Source organism: Salvia hispanica, chromosome 6 (genome assembly GCF_023119035.1).
Source record: "Salvia hispanica cultivar TCC Black 2014 chromosome 6, UniMelb_Shisp_WGS_1.0, whole genome shotgun sequence".
In the NCBI taxonomy this organism is placed as follows: Eukaryota; Viridiplantae; Streptophyta; class Magnoliopsida; order Lamiales; family Lamiaceae; genus Salvia; species Salvia hispanica.
The window spans coordinates 41,108,876-41,136,324 of NC_062970.1; the positions used below are offsets into that span (position 1 = coordinate 41,108,876).

The following is a 27,449-nucleotide window of genomic DNA, read 5'->3' on the forward strand; positions in this document are numbered from 1 at the left end:
CATAAACATGTACAAGTAAAACTAGATATTTCATGATGAATATTCAAGAAAGTGCATGTGCTGTTGCTTACTACAGTTAATCCTGTTATTTTCTTACTATTCCTATTTCAAAGTTGAAGTACACATACATTTCTTTGGGCGCAGAGGTATTAGAAATTTTGAGTTTGTGTGGACAAAAACTATATATCGTCATAAAACACACAAGTTTGGACGAATTTTGATTTTACTCACAATCTTTGAAATTTAAAATCAAATACTCAAAATTTGATTTTTAGTTTAAGCAATATTAGACCTTGGTATGTTAAAAAATGAAGATGACTTGGCTTGTCTGGCGTTTTTGTAAAATAATAAGTTGACGTGGATTTACTTGACCTGCAGGTAATATGGTCACACACATCATTGACCTGAATTTGTCACGTTTGCATACAATTAACAAAAATTCAGGTTCTCTTCCAAATTGTTTCTGTCCTCGTATAATCAGTGTATGGCTCACACCAATGAAAAATATGCATTGAGTTGAGATTCAATCATTTTATTTATGGTTCTTAAATTTGATGGAATATATAGGTCAAAATAATTAATTACTCACATAGTATCTATTTCTAGTTGAATAATGAAATTTTAAATATAGCATGATTAGATATACTGTACCTACCCACTCCTATTTTACGGACTGAGGGAATAACTTATTTATATTCAACTTGTTTGTTAGAGTAGAGCTTTTTTGAGTCTATATTTATACATTATGCAGAAAATATTTTTGTTAGATGACTCCTTCAAAGTCCTCTCCTTCCCTGAGGTGTGAGCCAACATCACCATGTCCAACGCTAGCCGCACATTGCTGTACTCATGATCATTACCTTCGCCTTTATTGTCTCCTTTCATTTTCTCAATATCTATGCATTCAAATCGTGTAGCACCGTCTAAATATATTTTACCCAAATATCAGTATATTTGATACATAGAAAAGATTACGGAATATTGTATTAACTTCTATTTCACTATCTTACAATTTCGATATATATTAATCAGAGTTAATTTGTAGTAGTGTTTATCATTTTTTAATTAGAATTTAGTTAATGTAGAAATCAAGGTCGAGTGTAAAAATCATGAGAAAAGCAGCATCAGCTTTAGGAACAACATCAAACATGTCTCCGGCCAAATGCTCCACTCAAGGCGGCGCAACACTAACCACGTGAGAGTAGCTTTGTTGCAAAGGTGAATGGAAAGCTCTGTATTTAAGGGCTCCATCACCAGAGACGTGGAGTCCATGGTCCACATCCAACACTATAAAAATATTACTAATAGGTTATAGTTAGGTCAATATCATGAAATGGCTTTGATTTAAATTTTGACTTTTTTTCTTTTTATGGAATGACAGAGGGAAATATAAATGTGTATGTACATAACTTTATTCATTTTCATTTTCGGCGCAGCCTTTAGGGTTGACCCGGCCCGATCCCAGTTCGGCAAATAAGTCCATTTCTGTTGCTTGTTTTCTTTATGGAATGAATAACTAATTGATAAATTCTGAATGGATAATTTCTTAAGTTCTTAACTGTGTGTAATATTTTTATGGTAGGAGTTTTCTTGCTTGTAGATTTGTACTAGTAACTGGAGTAATAAACATGTGTCAATACAAATTAAATTATAGAGCTCAACAAAAGAGGAAAAGTTCCTAGGAGTACCACCCGTGTAGGGAATTGAAACGGAAGCATTGACCTCTTCATGAAATGTTAACAAGGACAGAAGGACTTATAATAAAGTTGAATAAGACTATATGAACAAACCTGACCTCATAGTCATAGAGTTTTAAAATAATAATAATGTATTAATATATTAACTCCAATTTTAAAACTTTTAAGTAATTAAGTATTAGGTTTATTGTTACTAGTTACTGCATGCAGGACACGCCTCCCTTCCCTTCTAGTTTGTATTAATTTTGTATTTCTAAAAGTGTGTGGTTAATATTTAAGAAATAAATTTGGATTGGGTATCTGCCTATCGGGTACTAGATTTTGGGAAATTTTCGGATCAGGTATCCGCGGATACCTGATTTGAGGTATCCGCGGATACCTGATTTGACAGACCTTTAGAACAATTGCGGCCAAAGCTTTTTGAAGTTGGCTACCAAAAGGGTACGTAGGTTGAATAATGAACTCTTGTATTTGTCTGCGATAAGAATTTTCAATAAACACTTATGAATAGGCGATCTCGTTGAATATGCCCAAATTTAATAATTGTTTAATGATTAATGAATTCTATGAAATTCATTATTGGGAGAGAATTTCAATAAATATTTATCCTTTTTTATCATTTGATAATCTGTATCCTTTGCCATTTCAAATATTCTAACCCGTTTGTAAAAGAAACAGAAAGATATCTACACATTTTCCATTGTTCAGTTTACATGATATGATAATAGAGAGGTTTTCAAATCCGTTATTTGATTTCTGTATCGAACAATGTACCGTGAATTGGGCGGACTTTACTATTATGCCCTCCTTTTTGATGGGCATCCCCCAAAAGAGAAAGGGTTTTTATTGACCTTTCACATAGAAAATAAATTTCCATCAAGGTGTAATGTGGGCCACGTTCATGGAAAACATGGATAATTCACTGAAAACCTATTTTCATTTCTGTAGTCCACAGTACTCATTTCTGCCAAGTGCCAAGTTTTAGGACTCTTGATAATTACAAATGGAAAAGTGAACGGGTCAAAGCTACTCTTACATTCGATGATGTGATCCATATCATTTGCTATTTCCATAACTATAGCCGAATGTCGTCTTTATTATATATTTCATTAATTCTATAATATAATAAACATGATATTAGGCTAAACATTCAATGTTTTTTAATAACGACTTAAAATATAATGACGCGATGAAGGCGGAGCGTCACAATAATATTTTGAATATCGATGTCATTCAACAATAATCTACATATATGAACTTAAAAAACTAATGAAAATAATATTAATTTTACTTATGATATGTTTAATAATTAATATAGATTCAAAATAATAAAACTGTTGTCATTTCAAATTTAAGTTTAGTTTTGAAATATTTTTTTTCATTATTTTAGAATTTACTCCCTCATTCCCACAAAATTTGTCACATTTCATTTTTTACCACTTTTGGTAGTATACTTCATATTACCAACTTATTACACCAACTTATTCTCACTCGCATTTTATTATAAAACTAATAGGTGGTGTTCGGTTTGCAAGATAGATTGAATCTCATGAACCAAATATATATACAACAAATTTAATCTCAGATACAATCTTGCAAACCGAACACCCTCATAGTATATAAAAGTAGACTCACATTCCACTAACTTTTTCCACTCAATTTTTATAACATTTTTTAAAACTCATATCCATATATGTCCGGCCAAAGTGTGACAAAATTTATGAGATTGCTTAATCAAATTGGTAGTCTCTATCCAAATATAAGTAGCAAACTCATCCAATCGTGGGATTATTTTTATGAAATCCTAATTCGAAGTGGCACGTACAGTTTGGTTGAGCATTAATTAGCGTAACTAAGCTGCTCGTATTTCTGGAGTTGGGCGATGTACCCATGCGATTCCAATGTCAAAAAATACACACGCTGTCAAATTCCTAATTTTATCACTGTCGAATGTAGCACTTTATCACTGTCGAATGTAGCATTAGTTATGAAAAAAAATATTGATGATCTCCTATGTTGATAACTTAAATCAGTACTCCATGCACTTTTTATAATTAAATTAAAAAACCCATATACCTTGCAATTTTGAACTCTTAAATGTTTATTTTGGCGAAATACTACTTATCCACGTTGCGTATTTCATATTTCTACAATTTGATTAGATTATTTGCACATAAATTTTTACAAATTAAAATCAAATTGTTTCTGTCCTCTTATAATCAGCGTATGGCTCACACCAATGAAAAATATGCATTGAGTTGAGATTCAATCATTTTATTTATGGTTCTTAAACTTTGATGGAATATATAGGTCAATATAATTAATTAGTAACGCAGTATCTATTTTTAGTAGAATAATGAAATTTTAAATGTAAGCACGATTAGATATACCGTACCTACCCACTCATATTTCATGGACGGAGGGAGTAACATATTTATATTCAACTTATTTGCTAGAGCAAAGCTTTTTAGAGTCTATATTTATACATGATCCAGAAAATATACAAATATTTGTTAGAGGAGTCCTTCAAAGTCCTCTCCGTCCCTAAGGTGTGACTTGTGAGCCAACATCACCATGTCCAATGCTAGCCGCACATCGCTGTACTCGTGATCATTAACTTCACCTTTATCGTCTCCTTTCATTTTCTCAATATCTCTATGCATTCCTCGTCGTTCCAATCGTGTAGCACCGTCTAAATATATTTTGCACAAATATCAGTCTATTTGATACATAGAAAAGATTACAGACTATTTTGGTACAACAATGCAAGAAAAAACCAAAAAAAAAAAACAAATTGTCATGCTCAAAGGAGACATTAGAAGAACTTGATTTCACAGTGTTGTCATTTTTACTCAATTTCATAGTCACAAAAAATCATACAGTACAAGTAGTTCTCAGTAATTAGTCATTGCTATTGAAATAACTAATAAAGCATATGTGATAAGTTGCGATTATGTTCAAATTTGAGATCTGTGTAACTTGTGCATTAATTAAGATCGAGAAATGATAAATGGCTTTGATTTAAATTCTGATTTTTTTACTTTTTATGGAGTGAAAGAGGGAAATATAAATATGTGCACATAACTTTATTCATTTTCATTTTCGGGTTGACCCGGCCGAACCCAGTTCGCTTCCAAGAGAATATATGTGTTATAATTGTATAGTTTACCGTCGGCAGATAAGTCCCATTTCTAGTGGCTTGTTTTCTTTATGAAATGGATTGATAAATTCTGAATGGATAAATTTTTATAATTGGGATTAATAGCTTAATTTCTTAACTGTGTAATATTTTTATAGTAGGAGTTTTCTTGCTTATAGAATTGTACTAATGAACATGTGTCGATGCAAATTAGAGGAAAAGTTCCCAGAAGGTCCACTAGGAGTACCACGTGTAGGGAATTGAAACTTGACCTCGTGAAATGTTAACAAGGGCTTATAAAAATTAAAGTGGAATAAGAATTTAAGAACAAATCTAATGGTCGCCTGGTTGTTTAGAACAATTGCGGCCATAATGATCTTGTTGAATATGCCAAAATTTTATAACTGATTGATAAATTCTGATTGATGATTAATGAATTCTATTGTAATTCATTATTGCTAGAGAATTTCAATAAACATTTATCTTTTTAAAAGAAATGGTATGATATATCCCAAATCTACACATTTTCCATTGTTCAGTTGCATGAAATCAAATATTTATGCAGAGCCCTCGAGCCCGCACTGTTCATGAAATTAGAGAGGTTTTCATATCTGTTGAAATTGGTAGTATTTGATTTAATTGGGCGTGCCTTTACCATTATGCCCTTCCTTTTTGATGGGCATCCCCCCAATCAAAAAAAGAGAAAGGGTTTTTAATGACCTTTCACATAGAAAATAAATTTCCATCCAGGGCCACGTTCATGGATAATGCACTAGCCTATTTTTATTTCCATAGTTCACAATAATCAACGTGAAATGAAATTGAGCGATGTCATGTACCCATGGCCATGTTGTAGCTAGTCACGATTCCAATGTCAAAAAACACACGGTGTCAAATTAATTAAATTGGGCGCCCCATTTCTAATAGTACAGAAAAAACAAAATGTATACCAAAATTTGTACTACTACTATATATGATGGAAATTATGGAATGGAACCCATTGCAATTAGTTGGATTGTCAATTTAATTAGTTATTCGGTAATACCCCATGCATCCGATCAAAAAAATATCTAGTATTTATTGCATTTAATAAATGGAGTATTAGGCCATCAATTTTTTTTGTATTTCCACGTATGCCTCTTAACAAACTATACATGAATAGCTAGGCGCAACGAATCTTTTTATAGTACGTAATTAATTGTAAATTACTTCTTAACAAAGTTGTGATTAAGGTTCAGCCTTTGCCAGTGTACGAGTTGGAGAAAATGAATTTCGATTTTTAAACTAATATCGATCTTAACTCTATATTATCAAAAAAGATTGATTGAAATTCTAATAGTTTTGAGTTCAAATTTGTAACGTTAAAGTCCTAATCGCAATTTACGTACATTTAAGTGGAATTGTGTTTGGTGATTGAATATATGCCTTAGGATATAGATTTGGTCATCCATAATAGAACGCCATTAGCTAGCTAGTCATTCTCTTAAAAATTATTGAATCCCATAATTATATTTCCAACACCCACGGGCCACGTCATTGTGCATTTCATATACTAGTAATTTCTTATCATTATTCACGTGTCCAAGTATTTTATTAAGTGACAAAAATTTTAAAGTTTCATATAGTATATAGCATGTGACAAATATAAACTCTAGACTTTGTGGACGATCATCGCCTGTTTCCGGCGGAGAAGATTTGGTAGATGTCCCAATCCTTAATGTCTCGGAAACATAAACAAATATATTTACAAAAATATACGAATATTTACAAAAATATAAAAACGTCAGTGGACCACGACCTAATTGAACCAAAATTTGAAATATCTATCAAATATGATATAGTACTCCAGTACGTCAAAGATATAAGAAGAAATTATTTAATGTGATTACTATAAAAGAGAACGTACTAGCTATATTTTATGAGCGTTCACGAGTCCAATTACTAAAATTTTTAAGAGTTCACGTGTCCAATAACCAAACGTAAATTTTGCAGCTTGATCAAAACAGGTGTCTCTTTTGTTAAGATTTATTAAACTATAGATTTATTACTATGAGACAATCATAAAAAACCAATTGAATTAGCAGTACTACTATCCAACTTACGTGATGGAGACAAATAGCAATTATTATTAATCATTGTTAACTAAATCATCAGAATTAGATTTCCAATGCAAGGCAATTATATTGTCAGAATTTCGTCCAGAAAATTATAAGATATAATCAGGAATGGACTATATAAATTATAAAGATCCAATTTGTTAGAAGAGTATTAAGTCCTAATTAACATGAACGAATTAATTGATATTTGGATTAATTTACATCAAGAGATATGGAATCACAATGACAAAGTTAGGTTTATGAACTCGTCTAATTAGTATCGTTGGGTCAAAAACAACATGACTTTAATTTCATATAGGAAGTGAGCTGCCAGTGTACGTACGAGTTGGGGAAATGAATTTATGACTTTTAAACTAATATCGATCTATAACTCTAATAGTTTTGAGTTCAAATTTGGGTGATTGAATTTATGCCTTAGGATATAAATTTGGTCATCCATAAATAATAATAGTAGAACGTCATTCTCATAAAAATGATTGAACGTCATAGCATGTGACAAATAAAAACTCTAAGATTTGGTAGATGTCCAATTCCCAAGCCTTTATCAATGTCTCGGAAACATAAACAAAGGTTCGAGTTTAAATTGGTAGTTTCATTAAAGTAATTAAGTACCCATCTGACCATATATATATTCCCATTCTTTCGGCAATTTATTTTTACAATAAGTGCTCATTCCCGCTTAGATAAGTAGGAGTAGTATACATAACAACTACTATTGCACGTGCTCGAAAATGGACGTCTCATTTCACGGGCTATGGTCAAAAAAATGTTGGAAACTTTATTTTCAATCTTGCCATGATCACATTACTACTATTGTGATTTAAGAAAGAAATGCAGATTTGATAGAAAACAAAATCAAAAATAAAATCAATTAATATTTCAATGTCTCTTACAGGTTAGGTATAATGATCCTCTATGCTTTTGTTAAGATTTATGAAATTCTCAAAAACCAATTAGTATAGTAGTATACTATGCAACTTGCGTGATCGAGACATCTGTAGCAATTATTAATTAATCATTTGTGAACTAGCTGATCTGTACTATTTTTTCATTTCTGTTACGATTTATAAAATTCTCAAAAACCAATTAGTGGTAGTACTATGCAACTTGCATGATCGAGACAAGTGTACGTAGCAATTATTATTAATGATTGTGAACTAGGTGATCAGAATTAGATTTCCAATGCAAGACAAATACTAAGTCATTCTCGTCCAAAAATTATGTAGAGTTTTATAAGTAGTTTATTTACACGTTCATCATTTCATCACTACGCTACGCCTTACTCTCTAACTATCTCTCTCTCTCTATCGCTCTCGCTCTCTGCCAATGGCGCCTATGAAGATCCTCATGCTCTTGGTGGTGCTACTTGTAAGCACCACCTCCTTCGCCGCCGCCGATGACCGCCCCGACGTCGATGACGTCCCCCGATTTGCCCGGTGGCTCGTCCACCAGGGCAAGTGGGGGGTCATCTCGACCAACTCCCCGGTCTTTGTACCCCACGGGTACATTGCATCCTACGCGGATGCAGGCACGGGGAGCCCCTACTTCTACCTCTCCACCCTCGACCCGGTCGGGATGGTCGTCCCGACCGACTCCCGAGCCAGCCTCACCGTCACTGAGATATCCTTTGACGGCTGCCGGGGCCAGGAGGCGCAGAATCCCTCCTGCACAAAGATCAGTCTCTCCGGCGAGGTACCTTCTCTTCTCTCCTTTTTGTTTTTCTCTCTCTCTCTCTCTCTCTCTCACTCACCTTCTCTCTTTTTTTTTAGCTTCTCAAGCTTCCCGGAAACTCCAAGGAGGGCCGCAAGGCGGAGCGGGCTTTATTCAAAGCCCACCCCTCCTTCTCCGGCTTCCCGAAGATGAACGGCACCTTTGCCGTCTACAAGCTGCTTGTTGACGAGATCTTCCTCGTCAACAAGATGGTGCCGCCCCGGGAGCTCACCGTCGAGGACTACTTTGACGCTTGACAGGAGGAGCCGGAGGAGGAGTAGTAGTAGTAGGATTTGCGTTTTTTTTTTGTTTCTAATCAATAGGAGTACGTACTTGTCCGTACTCCTACTTAATTAATAATTAGTACTACTGTTCCCATGTTTGTAATATAGTATTAATATTAACGATTTTCAAGTTCTCTGTTAATATATATTACTCCACTAATAATTTAAGTACCACTAATCATTTCTTGAAAACTGACTAAAAAGGGTAAAAGCTTACACTCAAAACATGTCCAATAATTGACTTGAATGACGAAATCCTCCAATTTCTGAACTAATATAATTAATAATTACACTGCTTTGAAATCAAGGGATATCATTAATTAATTAAGGCCTATATGGAATATCAAATTTCAGAATTCTCGTGCTCTTGTTGCAGTTACCAAATGTAGTGTAGAGATCATGCTCAAATTACTTGATGCCAAATAAACTATACTCACATGTACAAATTATTAATAAGCTTTTCACTAAAAAACTTACTCTTTCTTTGATTTTGGCATGTTAATATCGAATAGGTTACGGAAAGTGCGTACCAATTAAAATTATTATCGAAAAAAATGACTATAAGCCAGCTAATTTTAACTATGTATCACTACAACTACTATTGTTTCTCACTTCAAGGAATTATTAAGCATAGTCGTATGCTTATGCAACTTTTTAAAGAGAATCAATTCATGATAGTGAAATCGACTTCATATTGAACAACAACACTTCGGGTTTGAAATCAGGATGACTATCCCCTAACCCCATTTAATTAGTTGACATGACATTTTGACATGGGTCAAAATCATATAATTGGGTATTATCTGATACCCAAAATCGTAGGCAATTAAATACTCAATTCCATACTCGCTTGGAATCTTGTCCTATCTATAATAAATACTCAATTCCATACTCATTGGAATCTTGTCCCATCTATAATTTGTAATTTCAAGTTAGATTTATTGAATATAGACAGACACATGTTCATTAAAATTAAATGACCCCAACGTGATTGGCCTCATCAATTAGGAGTACTATAAGTTTTCAAACTCTATTCCAATTACCCATATATTTAGTGACTCCGAGTATATATCTTAGAGCATCTCCAGCCATTCTACTAAACTCAAATCCATTTTAGTGTAAATATCAAATTAAATATTGATTTTACTCCAATCATTTACACTAAACTCAAACTTAAAAGAATATACTCTAAAGAGTTAAGGCCAAAATTAATCCTAAACATATGATCATTTTACCTTTTTGATCCTAAACTTGATCTTTTGCATTTTTTGGTCCTGCACATATGAAAATTTTATCATTTTGGTCCTCCGTCAATAATTCCATTAATTTTTTAACCGTCAACGCGTTTATCCAATTTTGACCATATTAGAATCTTTTTAAGTCACTAATTAAGTCTCTATCTCTCTTTTTTTTATACATGTGACATTTAAGAACCATGGCTATGTCAATCAAAATTTTGCGTAAATTTTTCTGATCAAATCTTATCCAAGATACACATTTCTAAAGCACATGATTCTTGATTAAAACACAAATCACTAATCAATAAAATCATTTTGCAGAAGCTGGAAAAAGCCAAAATAGGCAGTTCATTGAACAACAAAACATCACAAAGATTAAGAAATCAATGTTAAAATCAACAGTTTCGCAGCCAAATATCCAGTGCTGATAGAACAATTTCCTATCACGAAACACTAAAAATCAAAATTAATCGTATCAGAGTCAAAATCAAGGCGATTCCTTCTTGTCAGCATCATCCGATTTCTCTTCCTCCTCTAGCTGCTTCATCACCCCCTCCTCCGCATCGAGCAGCGGTGCAGAGTAATCGGAATGCGCCTCCATACACTTCCTCAACGCCAAAGTCGACTGAACGCATTTCTCCACAATATCCTCTTTGTTCTTCTCCCCTTCCTCCAAGCACCTCTCTCAATCCATGAAAGTCTCTCTGCACCCGCCCGCTTTCATGAACAAGCCGAATCCGCACTCGCCTTCTTCTTCCTCCTCTCCTAATCCATCGCCGCCGATCCCTTCTTTGGCCGAATCGTCCGACAATTTCTCATTTGGGGAATTTTCCTCTGGTTTCGGTGGATCAGGGGATTCTCGAATTAGGGATTCGGGGTGGGGCGCAGGATCGGATTCGAGTTTGGGTAGATCAGTTTGGGGTGAATCTGAAGGAGACGTTGGGTGGGCGGATGCGGTGGAGATGGAGCTAGGGTTTGCTTGTGAAAGCGCTGCCATGGCTGCCGATCTAAAACCCATCTCTCCTTATCTTGGATAAGATTTGATCAGAAATTATTTCTGATTTTAATGGATATATTTGTTAAAATAATTAGGAAACAATTAGTGACTTAACAAGATTTTAATCTGGTCAAAATTGGGCAAACGCGTTGACTGTTAAAAAAATTAACGAAACTATTGACGGATGATCAAAATGATCAAATTTTCATATGTGCAGGACCAAAAAAACCAAAAGATAAAGTTTAGGACCAAAAAGGTAAAATGGTCATATGTTTAGGACCAATTTTGGCCTTAACTCTTCTCTAAATTATGCCTTTTTTACTCACAAAACTTGAAAAACTTTTAGGTTTTGGTTTAGTGTAAACCTAAAGATAGGTATTTTTTTCTCAAAAATCAAAAATGGGATTGGTTTTTGAGTACTATTAGAGCTAAATACCTATTCCATTTTAGGTTTTAGAGTACCCTTGGAGATGGTCTTATCCGATTAAGAAACTATTGGATAATGGATATCTGATATCTAAAAAATCGGATAATGGGTACTGAGTCGGGAATTGACTTAATCTACAAAAGCATAGCCTATGATTTTGATGTTTATATGTATGGAAAAAAATTAGAGAGAGATATAGTTGATAATAATTAAAGTTTGTTATAATAAAAGGTAAATAAAAAAAATCATGAATTTTAGTTAAATTTTGGTCTATATTATAATTTTAGTATTAACTTTGACGATGTACTTAATTGTCCTATGGATTAAAATATGCAGAAAATTGAGCATGACATGGACATTGGGAACATATGACTTGTGGAATAAATATCTGGATTTATTAGCAGGATTTCAGATTGTGAGAAAAATTCCCGAATTCTTGTATTGAAACCAATTGTTCTATAATTTAGAAATAAAGTCATTTTACTTGTTACTAAAAATAGTAAGTTAGATTTCCACTTGTATTTAATACACATCATCGCCACATCATTCCATAATAACACACGTACGGTGGTGTACGTTAATTATTCTACCTCCCTCTCCCAAAATTTGCTACACTTTTGATCCGACACGAGTTTTAAGAAATGTAATAGAAAGTGAGTTGAAAAAGTTGGTGGGATGTGGGTCCTACTTTTAAAGTATTAGTTTTATAATAAAATGTGAGTAAGAATGAGTTAGTGGAATATGAGGTCCACTACCAAAAATGGTAAAAGTGAAGTGTATCAAATTTTTAGGGACGGACCGAAATAATAAACTGTATCAAATTTTCAGAAACAGAGATAGTAGTATTTAATATTTATGGATATTACCCTATGTAAATAAATATTAATTGAAGTTCAAAAGTTATGCACTTATGCTATACAAAAAAGGAGAAGGAAGTGTAGTGGTTTAGAGCTTCATACGTATACCCATACGGCCAATATGTCCAGGGATCGATGGCGCATGAGTGACAAATTTTTGGTGAAAAAGCATTGCTCAAAAAGTAGAAACGCAAAGAGTGGACTACCGTAGAGAGAGGGGGCCGCTGACTAAAATATGCATATACTCTGACTTTTTTAATTCTTAGTGCGGAATAAGTATATCATTAGCTCATAAATAATGCCAAAAACTAAATTAAGATTACAAGAATAACCTCTTAAAGTAAATCCGCAGATCATCTACGAAACTCACCACCGATAATAAAATATCATATCTTCCTTGATTTTGATTCATTTTACATTTCACACAATTCGTTACCATTAAATTACATTCTTAATTATATCTATTTAGATAGAATTTATAACACAAAATCATTTTTTAAGGTCTTTAGATTAGGATGATCCCATTTTTGCTGTATAGTTTTTGCTTTTGAGAACAATATTGGAAAAAAATATACATATTGGTATCTCTATTCAAATACGCCTAATTGCATATCCATGTTCCTTATTTGAACACGACTGTTTCAGTACATAAATTAAATGGGGATAGCAGTAAGTTTACAATTTAAATTATTTTTCCCATGTGATTAATATGGACAATCAATTTTGTTATACAGTAGAACTGAGAGAGTATTGTGTAATTTTGACCCAACCATAATTCGATATCTTTCTAGTGTTCTATGCTCGACTTTTTTGGCATATATTCTTATAATTATAGCTGGAAAAATAATGTAATCATAGTCAAAGAGTCATAAGAAATACATCTTCCATTAGGTAAAACTTGCAATTTATATATGACTGAATTTATCAGTATTATTGGGTTCTTAATATTGCAACTCATTTATAGGGTAGCTAGTTAAACCAGATAAGGATTTCATATCCTTTTACCCAACTTCTTCGATCATACATAATATATGTAAATTGATCAGTATCTGCTGCCCGTTTGTAAGTAGTATCTTTCAAGTGTTTTTTCAATAAATCAACTTGTGTTGACACAATTTCCTCTGTAATCTCACCATCAATCCTTCTAACCGCAGCATATTTATAATTAGGCAGTTTCACTTGTTTCACGTCTTGTATTAAAGGTTTAGGAAGACCACCATTCTGATACTTGTTAGGCACGTACAAATAAACTTTATAAGTAGAATTCACGACATCCATCATCAATAGTGGCCCTGCATTGATAATATACTCGTTTCGGTCATTCTTGCGATAGAAGTAATCCAGCAAACTGTATATACAAAACATAAATTATTAGAAAATGGACAAAAAGATGTTAGAGTTTTAAAATCTAAGAAATTAACATAATTTAATGTGTTACCAGTTAAATACTATAAATAAAAATATAAACTGAATTTGGTTGTTAAATTTTCAAACAGAAGCATATTACTGCTCCTAAAACTAAAATTGGTTGACATAAAAAAAAATCTTACATTTTTTCACCTATTCCAATACCACCCATGATTGAGTATTGTACGACACTCGGAGCTGTCACCCATAAAGCTTGACTGTAATTTCTTATTTCAAATTCCTTTTCACTGTGAATAATAGTAAATGCCGGACATTCAATTTTATTACATTGCACCGGAGGACCATCTCCTCCATATCCTCTTGTTTCATGACCTTTGCATTTTTGTACAATAATGCAAGAAAAAATCACCAGTAGCCAAAGTGTCATTCTTAAAAGAGACATTGGAATAACTTGATTAGATAATGTTTTAATCTGCTTGATTTAAGAGGTGTATATATAGTCACAGAAAAATCAGATAAACGTAATTATAATTAATTAGTCATTACTCTTGTAATACTAAAACAGTGTGTAATGTTATAAGAGCTGGAGTTAGAAAATCACTGAGTCTTAAATGCAATCGAGATTTTTGTAACTTATGTAATTTATTGTTCAATTAATGCATTGATCACGACCGTTAAATAATTTTCATTGTGATTCTGTTATTTTTGGAACAAAATAGAGAATAAGGTAGTTTTTCTTATAAAAATGGTAGCGTGTAATTGGAGAAAGTAATAAAATGGCAATTTCACGAAGAAAGGCGAGAGAGAGGCGGTTTTGAAATAAGAAAAGAATGACAATGACCTAACCCTATTTATTTAATTGACATTTTGACTTAGGGTAAAAATCAGATAATCGCGCGGAGATTATCCGAGTGATACCCAAAAATAGGTAGGTCGTATGTTAGTTAAAGAGGTTGGCAACCTAGAATGATCTATAGATTGTTAAGGGTAAATTCCTTGATAAGAACGTATAACAAAGTAAAGAAGTCGCTAAGTAAAGTCCGTCTATCAACCGAGATTGAGATTGTAATTTGATATTTCTTGAATGATTCAAATGAATAACAATATTTCTATTTATAAAGCTAAATACCTTAATTTAAGTAATAAGAAAATAATCCTAAGCATGACAAAATATTACTCTCTCCGTCCCTCAAAAGATGTCACATTTTCCTTTTTAATTTGTCCCACAAAAGATGTCACATTTCCCATTTTGAAATTTTTTTTCTCTCACATGAATATAAAAATTATATTTTCTTTCTCCATTTAACATACAAAATAGAGTGAACTACAAAAATGGTCCCTGGACTATGGGTTTATCTCGCCCATAGTTCCTGGACTTTAAAAATATCGTCAGTAGTCCCTGGACTAAGGGTTTATCTCGAAATTGGTCCTTTTGGCTTTTTTTGGTACGAAAATACCATTTGATATTATTTTGGGGGGTTTGGGCAATTTGGTCTTTTTACACTTTTAACATTTTAAATCGATACTCCCTCCGTCCCGCTTTAGGAGTCCCGGTTGATCAATTTTGAGCGTCCCGCATTAGGAGTCCCGGTTGAGATAAATTAATAAAAAATGCCTACAAAGTGTTAAAAGTGGTCCCAACATCCACTACAACTAATAAAAAAGTGTTAAAAGTGGGTCCCAACATCCACTACAACACTTATTTATTGGACAATCAATTAAAAGTGGGTCCCAACATCCACTAAATATTTATTTATTACACACTCAAACATCTTTTTCTTAAAACATGTGCCCGACTCAACCGGGACTCCTAAAGCGGGACGGAGGGAGTATTATTTTAGTTATGTACTAACTTTGATATTATTTCAAATTTATCATCCTTTTTCTCTTTTGTCATCCTTCACTTTATTTCCTTATTTCAATATTAGATTTAATTTTATAAAATTTTAAATTTTAATTTTTAAATATCAATAAATTTTTTTAATTATAAAAATTATTAAATAGCAAAAATTAATAGTTATAATCAATATTTGATAGTGTATAGTACTATGTAATCAATAAGGTATGACAACGTCTTAGTTTTAATCAATATTTAATAGTAGCTTTAATCATAAATAGATTATATAACACAATTTATTCTGAAATAAATATGCATCTAATGTAAGACTAATATAATTTTCGTTTATTAATTTGAAAACAATCAAAATTTACTAGAAAATTTCAACAAAAATACTCCTATATAAAATTTTAAGTAAGATCAAATTTTTAGTCAACTTCATAATATTCAATCACAAGCAATTATAACAACCGAACGGAGGCTAAATAGAATAACTCTTATTTTTCCATCATGATTAATATTATTTTTCTGTACTTCTTCAATTCAATTGAATATTATATTAAATAACAAAAATTAATAGTTTTAATCAATAGTTATAGTGTCCATGAATTAATAGTTTTCATTAAAAAAATTTATTGATATTTAAAAATCTAAATATTAAATTTAATTTTATAAAATTAAATCTAATATTGAAATAAAAAAAAAAAGAAACAAATTCAGTGAAGGATAACAAAATGGAAGAAGAATGATAATTTTGAAATAATATCAAAGTTAGTACATAACTAAAATAATATCAGATTTAAAATGTTAAAAGTGTAAAAAGACCAAATTGCCCAAACCCTCCAAAATAATATCAAAGGGTATTTTCGTACCAAAAAAAGCCAAAAGGACCAATTTCGAGATAAACCCTTAGTCCAGGGACTACTGGCGATATTTTTAAAGTCCAGGGACTATGGGCGAGATAAACCCATAGTCCAGGGACCATTTTTGTAGTTCACTTTACAAAATAAAACCTCCTAAAATCTCGTGCCGTCCCACAAGTGTGACATCTTTTGTGGACGGATGGAGTATAAATCAAGAAAATAATTCTAAGCATGTATGAAAAGATATGATAAATTATTACTCCATCCGTCTCCAATTAGGAGTCACACTTTGACCAGACACGGGTTTTAAGAAATATAAAGAAAAGTTAGTTGAAAAAGTTAGTAGAATGTGGGACTCATTTTTTTATATTGATTTTATAATAAAATGTGAGTGAATTGAGTTAGTGGAATGTGAGACTTTCTTACTATTTATGGTAAAAATGAAGTGTGACTTTTAATCGGAACGGATGGAGTAATTAACTACTCCCTCCGTCCCAGAGAAGATGTAACACTTGGAAAATGACACGAGATTTTAGGAGATGTTATTTTGTGTGTTAGTGGTAGAGAAAATATAATTTTATAATTGATGTGAGAAGGAACTTTTTCCAAAAAATGAAATGTGACATCTTTTGTTGGACAAACTAAAAAGGAAAGTGTGACATCTTTTGTGGAAAGGGGGAGTAAATAATAAGCAACGAGGATAATCCCCTGGATTTGACTATATCATAGATTCCCATCAATACTGTTATGCAATGTTTTGGGGAGTAATGGTCCGCTGAGCGCCACATGAGCAACGGTTTCTTTCATCATTTTTTTCATTTTCTCTTTTGATTTTTTTAAATTATTTTAAATTACTTTTAGCTTGTGAAATTAGTTCATACTACCGATCTGATTGCGATATTGAGTCAAAAAATCATAGGCACGGTTTTTTTTTATCTCGTACAATTTCATGTGCTCAATTCACTCTTCCTAATTTCTATCAACTATTTTTCCAAATTGAGATTCCAGAACATTTTCTTTTCCAAAATCAAATTCCAATCTCATATTGTAATTTCTCACTTCTAATATATCAATAATCTCATATTTGCTGAGAAATGTTCATCCCATACAGAGAAATTGAAATTCCCCAACGTTTTTCTCTCCAAACACATATTTAGGCAGAGGGATGTAATCAATTGCTAACTAATTAACAATCTCAAATTGAGACCAATTTTCAATCATTAAATTAGAAGATCTTGTGGTTAATATAATGCCAAGTGTAATATATTTTAAATTTAAATAATTATTAATTATATTAAAGGGATATTAATATTGAATCCTATATGTAGTAATTATAACTAACTACTTTCTCTCTCCTCAACATGAATTGGATCCTCACGGTTCTTTGCATTGCTATTTCTGCTGGATTAAGAAACAGGAGCCCAATTGGTAACCTCTGCCAAACGTATATCCTCAACATAAATTGGATCCTCACAGTTCTTTGCATTGCTGTTACTGCTGGATTCAGAAACAAGAGCCAAATTGGCAATGGTTACGGTTCGTATTCATGCTCGACTCGTATATATTGCTTTTGCTTGATTTTTTCTTTTTCCAATATAATGTTTGTTGATTCTTGTTCGAGAAAATATTGATAATAATGATATATTCCATCTGATTTCATCGTCTCTACGACCTATGGTACCAACAGGTACCACTGTCATCGTGATCATATGCTTGTCACACCCCTGTCAGTGGATCTTCCTCCTGTTGATTGTTGCGCTCATGGTGAAATGCATGCATTTTTCATGGTCGATCAAGGTGGCTGGGCCCGGTTCCTAATAGCTGATGCCTTCCTCTTCATCATGTAAGTGTACGGCTGGCACTATGGGAAGTTGAAGCACCACCATTCGAGATGCATAGCAAGGTTTCGCTGGCTTGGATTCTAGGTCTTGACCCGGGCTTAGTGCTCGTCCATGTCCCCAATATCATGCTCTGTATTCAAATTTATAAATTTTTCGATTTCCAATTCAAATGCACTGTAAAACAATTTAAATTAATTCAATGTAATGCCATTTCCAATTGGTTTACTTTATTTATTTACTTAATACTCCTAATTTAGGAAAATACCATAAATTGAAATATAATTTATTAATAATTCAACGAAAAATATAGAATATAATATTTATAAAAACCAGAATGCCGAGCACCAAGGTGTGCTCGGAATTATTCCATTGCCCCAAAGTGCTCGGAACTATTCCATTGCCCTAAAGTGGTCGGAAAATTCAGAGCACCTTTTACGTGCTTGGATAAAATGGTACCCTTGGTGCTCAGAGAAGCCGAGCGGCCATTTATACTTTGTACATTCCACACTTATACTCACTCTTATGTGCTAGAAATTGCGACATCATACAGCGGTGAACGTTATATATATGCAAGTTGCTTGAAGATTAGGTTCTCGCGAACCTCAACTATTTTCAAAAATTACGACTACAAGTTTGAATCCTGCATATTACTCTTATGAGTTAAGGCCAAAATTGGTCCTAAACATATGACCATTTTATCTTTTTGGTCCTAAACTTTATCTTTTGGATTTTTTGGTCCTGCACATATGAAAATTTGATCATTTAGTTCCGTTAATTTTTTAACAGTCGACGCATTTTGCCCAATTTTGACCAGATTAGAATCATTTTAAGTCACTAATGTCTAATTATTTCCTAATTAAAGTGACCCACCCAAATCACATATTCTCATTCCCATCAAACCCATCAGCGGCGGCGCTGATTCCTCCCCTCGCCTCCTCCGGCGAGTTTGCGACCGACGTTGGGTCGTCCTCCACCGCCGGTGTTTCTCTATCTCCGTCGTTTTCTCTATTCGACGAAGCCTCGGTTGGAGAGAAGGCGTCGCTTCTTGGTGAACAGCCGCCCACTCCCCGGCAGACCTGCAGCGCTGTCGTCCTTTGTCAGCCTCGGCGTTGAGGCTTCAGCCGATGGGGAGCCACCGCCCATTCGCCGCTGCCCGCTCGTCGTCGTCGTCGAACTTCCGCTGTGCTCCAACTTGTCGAGAAACACCGGCAGTGGAGGACGACCCGACGTCGGTCGCAAACTCGCCGAGAAACACCGGCAGTGGTATTAGAAATGAGCCACTCACCCCTTAAAAGGTCTCATAAGGGGGAGGGTTATCCACACTTATATAGATTAGATTGGATCATCACCAAGTTGATGTGAGACAGAATTTAGAGAATTTAACACGCCCCCTCACGTGTGGGTCGGAAAGGACATCGGTCTTCCATTACGTGAGTAAGCAATGCTAGAGATAAGAGAACCATCATCGATGTGGGCCGGAAAGGACATCGGTCTTCCACTCGTGAGGTAGATAAGAGATAAAGAGAAAACCATCATCGACTTGGGCCCGCTCTGATACCATATTAGAAATGGGTCACTCACCCCTTAAAAGACCTCATAAGGGGGAGGGTTATCCACACTTATATAGATTAGATTGGATCATCACCAAGTCGATGTGGGACAGAATTTAGAGAATTTAACAGGAGGCGAGGGGAGTAATCAGCTCCCCGGATCTTTCATCTTTGCCGGCATCTTTTGTTGGATGATTGCACTACAATTCTCGGTCAAGCTCACGGTTTCATAATCAACCAACTTCTTCTTCTTTGACATAATCTCCTTCAAGAATTTGAGATAGCCGGGCATTTGTTGGAGTGCCTCAATGAGAGGTATATTGAGGTGCACCCTCTTGAAGATCTCAAGGAACTTTGCAAACTTCTCATCTAATTTCTTCTTGTGCACCACTTGAGGAAAAGGAATTTTGACTTCCATGGGCTTGGGAGGAATAATTGTCTCGGGTTGACCCTCGGATGGCATATTAGGTGACTCCACCTCTATTTCCTCTTCTTCTTTCTCTTCTTCGGGTACTTCCTTAGCTTCCACTTCGGGCATAGGAGGACTCTCATAACTTGTCCCACTCCTCAAGTAGATTGCCTTGCAATCTTTCGGATTTGGAATTGTAGTGCTTGGGAATTGCCCCGGTTGATGAAGTTGACCCACGGTTTGAGCAATTTGACTCATTTGGTGCTCCAAGGCCCCCATTCTTGTAGCAACTTCTACCACCGCCGTCTCAACTTTATCAATTCTCTTGGTAGAGTGTTCCATAATCCCATCGGTCTTCTCCATCAAAGCTTTTAGAAGCTCATTGGTAACATCACTTGAAGACTTTGAAGTGCTAGGTGCATTGTTAACCCCACTTGGTTGAATAGCATTATTCGGATTCCCATACGAAAGATTTGGATGTGTATTGAAGGATGGACGATAATTACCACCCCCATTGTTGGGGCGATAATTGTAGAAGTTCCTTTGATTTCCTCCTTGATGCACATAATTAACATCCTCTACGGTAGGTTGAGGCTCTACATTGGGTGCCATCCCCAAACTTATGCTATCCACCTTTTGATTGAGAATCATCATTTGTTGGTTGAGGAGATTGAATGCATCCGAATCAACAACCGAAGCTACCGGCATAGAGCCATCTCGACCCGAGCTCCAACTCTTGCTAGTGTATGCAAGCCTTTGAAGCATCTTCTTGCACTCATCAACCCCTTTGTCCAAGAATGATCCCCCCGAACCAAAGTCTAGTTGACTTTTGATAAATTCCGAGCATCCATTATAGAAAAGGCTCACTTGATGGCCCGGAGACAACCCATGGTTAGGACACTTCTTCAACAAAGCATTGAATCTCTCCCATGCTTCGAACATAGACTCTTGGCTCTTCATTTTAAAGTGGGAGATCTCCGCTTGTAGGTTGAGAGTAGAGCTAAGAGGGAAGAACCTCTCCAAGAACTTTTTGGCTAAGTCGTCCCAACTTATAACCGAGCCCGGCTCAAGGTTATCAAACCAATCTCTAGCATATCCCGTCAATGAGAAAGGGAATAGCCTAAGCTTGATTGTATCTTCGGGAACCCCATTAAGCTTGGTAGTGTTGGCAATCTCCAAGAATTTGGCTAAGTGCATATTAGGATCCTCCGTGGGCCTTCCCGAGAAAACACGTTGCTCCACAAATTGGATCAATGCCGTCTTCAACTCAAAATTGTTGGCATTCACTCTTGGATCAATGGGTGGCATTGGGATATTAACGTTCCCAAATGCATTTCTAACCGGTGCATCTCTTCTCCTTTCCTCCTCTCTTTCCCTTCTCATCTCCTCCATTTGTTGTTGTAGTTGGAGGATGATTTGGTCTTGATTAAGGGGAGGTGGAGGTGGAGGTGGTACTTCCTCGTTGTTCCCATTTGGATTTTCCATTGGCTCAACTAGATGTTGAGCTCGTGCTCTCCTCCTTCGTCCTCCTCTTCTTCTATTGGCGGCTTCTATCTCTAAATTAATCGGCTCAAGGGGTAAATGCCTTGAGCGCGTGAGCATAAAAACCTACACAACACAAGAGAGGAAACAAAGGAAAATTAGAGCTAAACTAGAAAACTAAACTAAATAAAGCAAGTAAATGTCTAAACTAGTATTCTCTATTTTATCACAATATCAAACACAAAAGCAAATTAGTCCCCGGCAACGGCGCCAAAAACTTGACTCATGCTAAATTTGCAATAAATATGTCACCCACAAGTGTATGGGGTATGTAGCACGTGGCAAGTTGAAATTATCGATCCTCGAAGACTAAATGCCGGCTTGAGTACTACGATGCAACTTTGAACACTATCTAGACTAATAGAAGGGGTTTTTGGGTTTTTTTCTTAACTAAGATCAAAGAACAAGTAAGAAAGTAAGAGCAAAAGGAAATTAAGACAAGAAAAAGGATAGTTTTCACTCAAATTGGGAAGGTAGGGATATGGATCCGTTGGTATGGATCACGGGTGTTCACCTAGGGATCATGCTCATCTAAATGGTCTTATGTGTGGCTAGGAAGGTCGGGTTAATTGGTTAGACCCCCTCTCGGGTGCACCTAACGCGTTGATCGGCCTCTAATGTCGGAGTCTCCTCCCTACACTTCGAAACCGACTCCTACAACCTACGGACCCAAGCCCTCTCTCTAGCTATGCCTCTCTCGAGCACATACAACGCACGGAGTTGTTGGTCATTTAACTATCTAATTAAGCATCTTTCAACGACAATAATTAGAATAAGACATATCAAACTGGTAGCTAATCAATTGGATAATGAAAAAGCACAACAACCAACAAAACCATCACATAAGACATAGATAAGCATAAATCAAGATTTAGCCCATGAATTCCATACAAACTTCACCAATATCCCTAATAAGAACTTAGCTACTCATAATGGAAGCTAAGACAAAAGAAAATACAAAAACTTCAAAGGAAAACATAGTAAGAAAAGGTAATAGAACTCCCTAATGTAGACTTGATGTTGGGGAGGATCTTTCTTCTTCAATCTCTTGAAGATGGAAGCCTCCTTGCCTTCAATGACTTGTATCTCTCGATTTTTTCTCTCAATTTGTCGTGGGGAAGGTTAGGGTTCTAAATTGAGTTAGAACCCCTTTTATACTCGGAGTGAAAATCAGGACAATTAGCAAACACCCGGTCGGGTGATTTGTAGGTGATAAAACACCCGACCGGGTTTTCTTCCCGAAGCCCGCTATTTTGCAAAACACCCGACCGGGTTTTCCGAGAAATGGAAAACACCCGGTCGGGTTTTCCTCCTGGAGTGGCTACTTCAAAACACCCGACCGGGTTTTCCGAGAAATGGAAAACACCCGGTCGGGTTTTCCTTCTGGAGAACTCCTCGAATTTCAGCTTCGGCTCGTTTCAACCTGTTTTCATCACAAAACTACGACAAACCCATCAACTCACCTAATTAGTGTATATGCGGTGAAAAAACTTGTATTTAACATCTTAAACCATCAAAAGCACTCTTTAATCACCCATAAAACAAGACTAAAATATGAGTTTGTCAACTCCCCCAAACTTAAACACTTGTTTGTCCCTAAACAAGAAGAAGAAAATAAGAAGACAAACTCATGTAAGGATGTTGGAGTGTCATCATTGCCTCAGTAGAAATAAAGTATTCAACAAGTATCAATGGCCTCGTAGACGAGTATAACATTATAAGGTATTGCTTCAAGCTACTATCATGTACTCAACCTTGCCAATTTGCCCTCACTAGGAGAAAATGCAATGTGCATTTTAGAAATTTCACTCACTCTCAAAGTGTATGGCTCATGACATAACTCTCAAATCATCAAATCATGCATAGTTTACCATATGCTTGCTCGAAATCTACACTCTCCTCTACTACGGTGTGATTAAAGATCTAAGGTCCGAAAGGTCTTTTCTATAGGTTGTAATGTAGGCTCTTTGGATAGGTGAGGTAATTTTTGGCTAAAGTGACTTTAATCCCCAAGATATGACATATTCAACTTCACCAACTTTCTTCCCCAATCTTAGCTAGTACTAGGCTTTGCCTAGACTCTTCTCATCTACCAACATTCCACTTTTGTTCAATGCTTCTTTTTCAACTTTCAAGGCATCCTTTTTCACCCAATGTCAATTATTCACCATTTTTCTCTTTCATTTTTCTTTTCTTTTCTTTTCTTTCCCTTCTTTTTCTCTCTTTTTTTTTTCTCCATGCTTTGCATGGTATCATCACTATTTTTTTTTTTTTTCTTTTTCTTTTTTTTTTTTTTTTCTAACTCAACAAACTTGTTTTTCATTTGCCAACACCACTTCCACATTTCTCTTTGATTTTTCAAAAGTACCATATGGCAATTCCAACCCCTCGGTTTGTCAAAGAAAAGGTTTATAGGCTCAAAGTGGGCTAACAAGGATTAATAACATAGTGGGTGAAACTAGGATTTGGCTAATAAAAATGGCCTAACATCCTCCCTTATCTCTATAGCCACTATGTAGACTCAAGGAGATCGCGAGCAAGTTCTAGAAACAAATGACATGTTTGAGATAAAACACACATTTAGTGATAGTATAGGCTTAATTCTCACAAGGTCATTTTGGCAAAAGACAAGGCACCATGCAATTCACTTTAGGCAATTTGAAATGAAAATTACATGTTACTTAGCCATATCAACAAGATTTTCAAAAATTTTTGCACAAAATCATCATTGGCAACTCCTCCAACAAATCCTCACACTCGTTCAAACATCACTTTCTCTCACCCTACTATCATTCTACCCAAGGGAAATTATTAAACACACTAAGAAAACAAGAAAAACATTCCTAAAAAGAAACAAAAACACAAAAATAATTGGAACAAAGAAACAAGGAAACACTCCCCAAAATCCACAATCAAGAATATCATGAGTTAAGATTACATGCCCACATATCATCATCAAATAGCATCAAAAGAATAGGGGTACAGACGGGGTATCATCAAATATAGAGAGATAGAGATAGAAGAGGGAATCCACTAGACACCCCCCCAAACTTATTCCAAGCAAAGCTAGGATAAGTTTGAAAGAGAGTGGATCTCCCGTGGACCTTCACTGTGGAGGCGGAGGTGGATACTGCCAAGGGCCGCGAAATTCATCGAACCGAGCATTGAGGTTGGCCCATTGTGCAGTGTTGAACTCGGTAAATTGACTCCAGTTCTCCTCATACCGGTTCCATCGCGCATCATTCTGAGCTTCGAACTGGTTCCACCTCGCCTCATACTCAGTCAGCCGTGCATCGTTCCGGGCCCACTGTTCTTCCTGCCGAAGCTCCATACGTGCCATCCTCTCGTTGATCGAGCTGTAGTCCTCTTCTTCTCTCTCTTGGCGGCTTCTTGTCCTCTGAGCGCTTGTCCCGGCTCCATCATCACCATATGGCGGCATCTCTGCATCGGGTTCCTCATGAACCTCCTCTTCATCTTCGTTCGCATGCCCTATCATCAAATGCTCAGGGACCTCGGGAGCCTCAGGAAATTCCGCGTGATCAAGCTCTTCATACTCATCCGGATCAACCTCTTCAAATCTTTTATTTGGATATCGGGATGCGATAGCTTGGTGGATTGGGGAATTCATCTTCCAGTTCCTCTTCTCTACGGCGCCATTGATGTACGTGTTGATGGGGTCCGGGAGAGGAAAGTGATCCTTCAACCTCTGCAAGAAAAAGGCCTGGCCTCCATCTACTCCAAGATCATGTGATCTCCGGAGTATTTCAATATCCATAACCGTAGATCCTATATCATGCTCAAATCCCCTCATGTCCACCTCCAAGTGGCGCGCAATTGCGCCTACCACAGCACCGCAACATATAGTCCCTGTACTCCTCCTCGATGCTCGCTCTAAGTTCTTCACAATATAGTGGGCCATATTCATTGGCCTTTTGTGTACAAGGCACCATAACAAAAACAGCTCATCTTTTTGTACACTCCCTGTTTCGGTACGTGCAAAAGGGTGATTATTGCAGGCCTTCTGAATCATCCGGAGAACTGGATTACGGATCATGGAGCTCTTGGCCCGGGCAGCCTTGAACCCCTCTGTCTCAAGAGTGATGTCGTTCCAGAATCTACTGTTCTTGAACTCCATCGGCATGTCATACTCATCCGTAGTGATCCCATAAATCTCCTTAAGCTCTTGCATTGATAGCTCGTATTCATTGTTCCTTAGTCGGAACCTTATGGCCACAATATTCCTTCCTCGCATCTGTACCACCAATGTGGTTAAAAACTCGAGAGTGAGACGATGGTAGGAAACAATCTCCCTTGTGAAGATTCCGTTGAGTTCCCCCACGTTACATAGTTCATCAAAGCATTGAAGGAGGCCCAAATTGTGCAAAAGTGCCCGGCAAGGTTGTCTCGCAACCCTGTAATCCTGTCGGGCCAAAACCTTCCATTTAGTCCGCTCTTCTGCAGTTCTTAGGGCGACCGAACATGCTGACGCTGAAAGGACCATTGTACCTACAAATGCCAAGTATTAAATTGCAATGTAATCAAAACCTAGAAGAATCTATCAACCCATCAAAGTAAAAGTACTCCCCCAAACTTAGCTCAAAGGCTAACATACACAAGTTAACACCATGGAGTACTTTTCTCTACTCTCTATCATCAAACTAAACATTTAAAAACACAAGAGTAGGCATCACCTCCAAATAATTGCTTATATATCAACAATCAAAGTATATAACAAAAGAAACTAAGCATAAATTACACTTTAAGCTCAAGAGATGCACAAATTCATTCTATTCTTGTTCTAACATGCAAAGCTCAAAAATTTTACTTCATCATATCACAAAAATCATCATCAATCCTCATGCTTGTAGCCAAATTCTCCCCTAAAACCAATCAATCACAATTGTTAACAATTCAAACCAATATCACTCACAACTACACCATCCATTCATTGTCTTATCCTTCTACCATCACAACTCTTCATCAACATGAAACAAATGATCAACAATGTCCAATAAAGCAACACATCAACACATTCAACTTCACATTATGCAAACAAGTTCTAAATTCTCACCCATTCTAGCAATTCTACAACAAATCCACTCTTAATCCTCTAAAACCCACAATTATGCACCAAAATCATCATAATCTTCCATAAATCACTCAATATTCAACAATGATACATGGGTAGAGAAGAATAGAGGGAGAAATTCATACCTTTAGGGCTTAATTCAAGTAGAACTCGAAAATTAGCTTCTTGCCTTGTTCTCACAAAATTCCACCACTTAAATGGTTTAAAATGTGTAAAAGATGAAGTAGAAGAGATATTAGAGTGTAGAAGTGAGATTAGAAGGGAGACATTGAGAGGAATTCACCGAAATTCGAAATTTGGGGAGCTAGGGTTCGCGTCGGGTGATTCTGCCGGGTTTTCTCTTTCTCCAGCTATATATACGCGAGCAAAACACCCGACCGGGTGATTCGGAAATTAGAAACACCCGGTCGGGTTTTCTTCCTGGAACACGACCCTTCTTAAAACACCCGACCGGGTTTTCCGAGAAATGGAAAACACCCGGTCG

General features: G+C 35.7%; 4 protein-coding genes and 1 non-coding gene across 5 annotated transcripts; 2 read left to right on the top strand and 3 right to left on the bottom strand.

Annotated features, from left to right (window-relative positions):
- The first annotated feature begins 8,124 nt into the window (after positions 1-8,124).
- Positions 8,125-9,061, top strand: LOC125191861 (protein CREG1-like). Its single transcript, XM_048089288.1, has 2 exons — positions 8,125-8,645; positions 8,723-9,061. Exons 1-2 carry the CDS (start codon positions 8,280-8,282, stop codon positions 8,918-8,920), a joined length of 564 nt encoding a protein of 187 aa, XP_047945245.1. The 5' UTR covers positions 8,125-8,279; the 3' UTR covers positions 8,921-9,061.
- A 1,611-nt stretch (positions 9,062-10,672) lies between these two features.
- On the bottom strand, positions 10,673-11,182 carry LOC125195355. The gene is made up of 2 exons (XM_048093514.1): positions 10,933-11,182; positions 10,673-10,851 (listed from the first exon to the last, which is right to left on the bottom strand). The coding sequence occupies exons 1-2, from the start codon at positions 11,180-11,182 to the stop codon at positions 10,673-10,675; spliced, it is 429 nt and encodes a 142-aa protein (XP_047949471.1).
- A 2,150-nt stretch (positions 11,183-13,332) lies between these two features.
- Positions 13,333-14,280, bottom strand: LOC125192480. The gene is made up of 2 exons (XM_048090067.1): positions 14,017-14,280; positions 13,333-13,814 (listed from the first exon to the last, which is right to left on the bottom strand). The coding sequence occupies exons 1-2, from the start codon at positions 14,274-14,276 to the stop codon at positions 13,436-13,438; spliced, it is 639 nt and encodes a 212-aa protein (XP_047946024.1). The 5' UTR covers positions 14,277-14,280; the 3' UTR covers positions 13,333-13,435.
- Positions 14,281-20,073: 5,793 nt separating this feature from the next.
- Positions 20,074-21,819, bottom strand: LOC125195356. Its single transcript, XM_048093515.1, has one exon. It carries the CDS (start codon positions 21,817-21,819, stop codon positions 20,074-20,076), a length of 1,746 nt encoding a protein of 581 aa, XP_047949472.1.
- Positions 21,218-21,324, top strand: LOC125197592. Its single transcript, XR_007172128.1, has one exon. It is a non-coding gene; the product is annotated as a small nucleolar RNA R71 (small nucleolar RNA).
- Positions 21,820-27,449: the final 5,630 nt, after the last annotated feature.

Coding starts and splice junctions, on each gene's coding strand:
- LOC125195356 (XM_048093515.1), bottom strand. CDS start 21,819: ATGGAAAATCCAAATGGGAACAACGAGGAAGTACCACCTCCACCTCCA.
- LOC125192480 (XM_048090067.1), bottom strand. CDS start 14,276: ATGTCTCTTTTAAGAATGACACTTTGGCTACTGGTGATTTTTTCTTGC. Junction 13,815..14,016: donor ATTGGAATAGGTGAAAAAAT/GTAAGATTTTTT, acceptor TTGTATATACAG/TTTGCTGGATTACTTCTATC.
- LOC125191861 (XM_048089288.1), top strand. CDS start 8,280: ATGGCGCCTATGAAGATCCTCATGCTCTTGGTGGTGCTACTTGTAAGC. Junction 8,646..8,722: donor AGATCAGTCTCTCCGGCGAG/GTACCTTCTCTT, acceptor CTTTTTTTTTAG/CTTCTCAAGCTTCCCGGAAA.
- LOC125195355 (XM_048093514.1), bottom strand. CDS start 11,182: ATGGCAGCGCTTTCACAAGCAAACCCTAGCTCCATCTCCACCGCATCC. Junction 10,852..10,932: donor AGGAGAGGAGGAAGAAGAAG/GCGAGTGCGGAT, acceptor GCTTGGAGGAAG/GGGAGAAGAACAAAGAGGAT.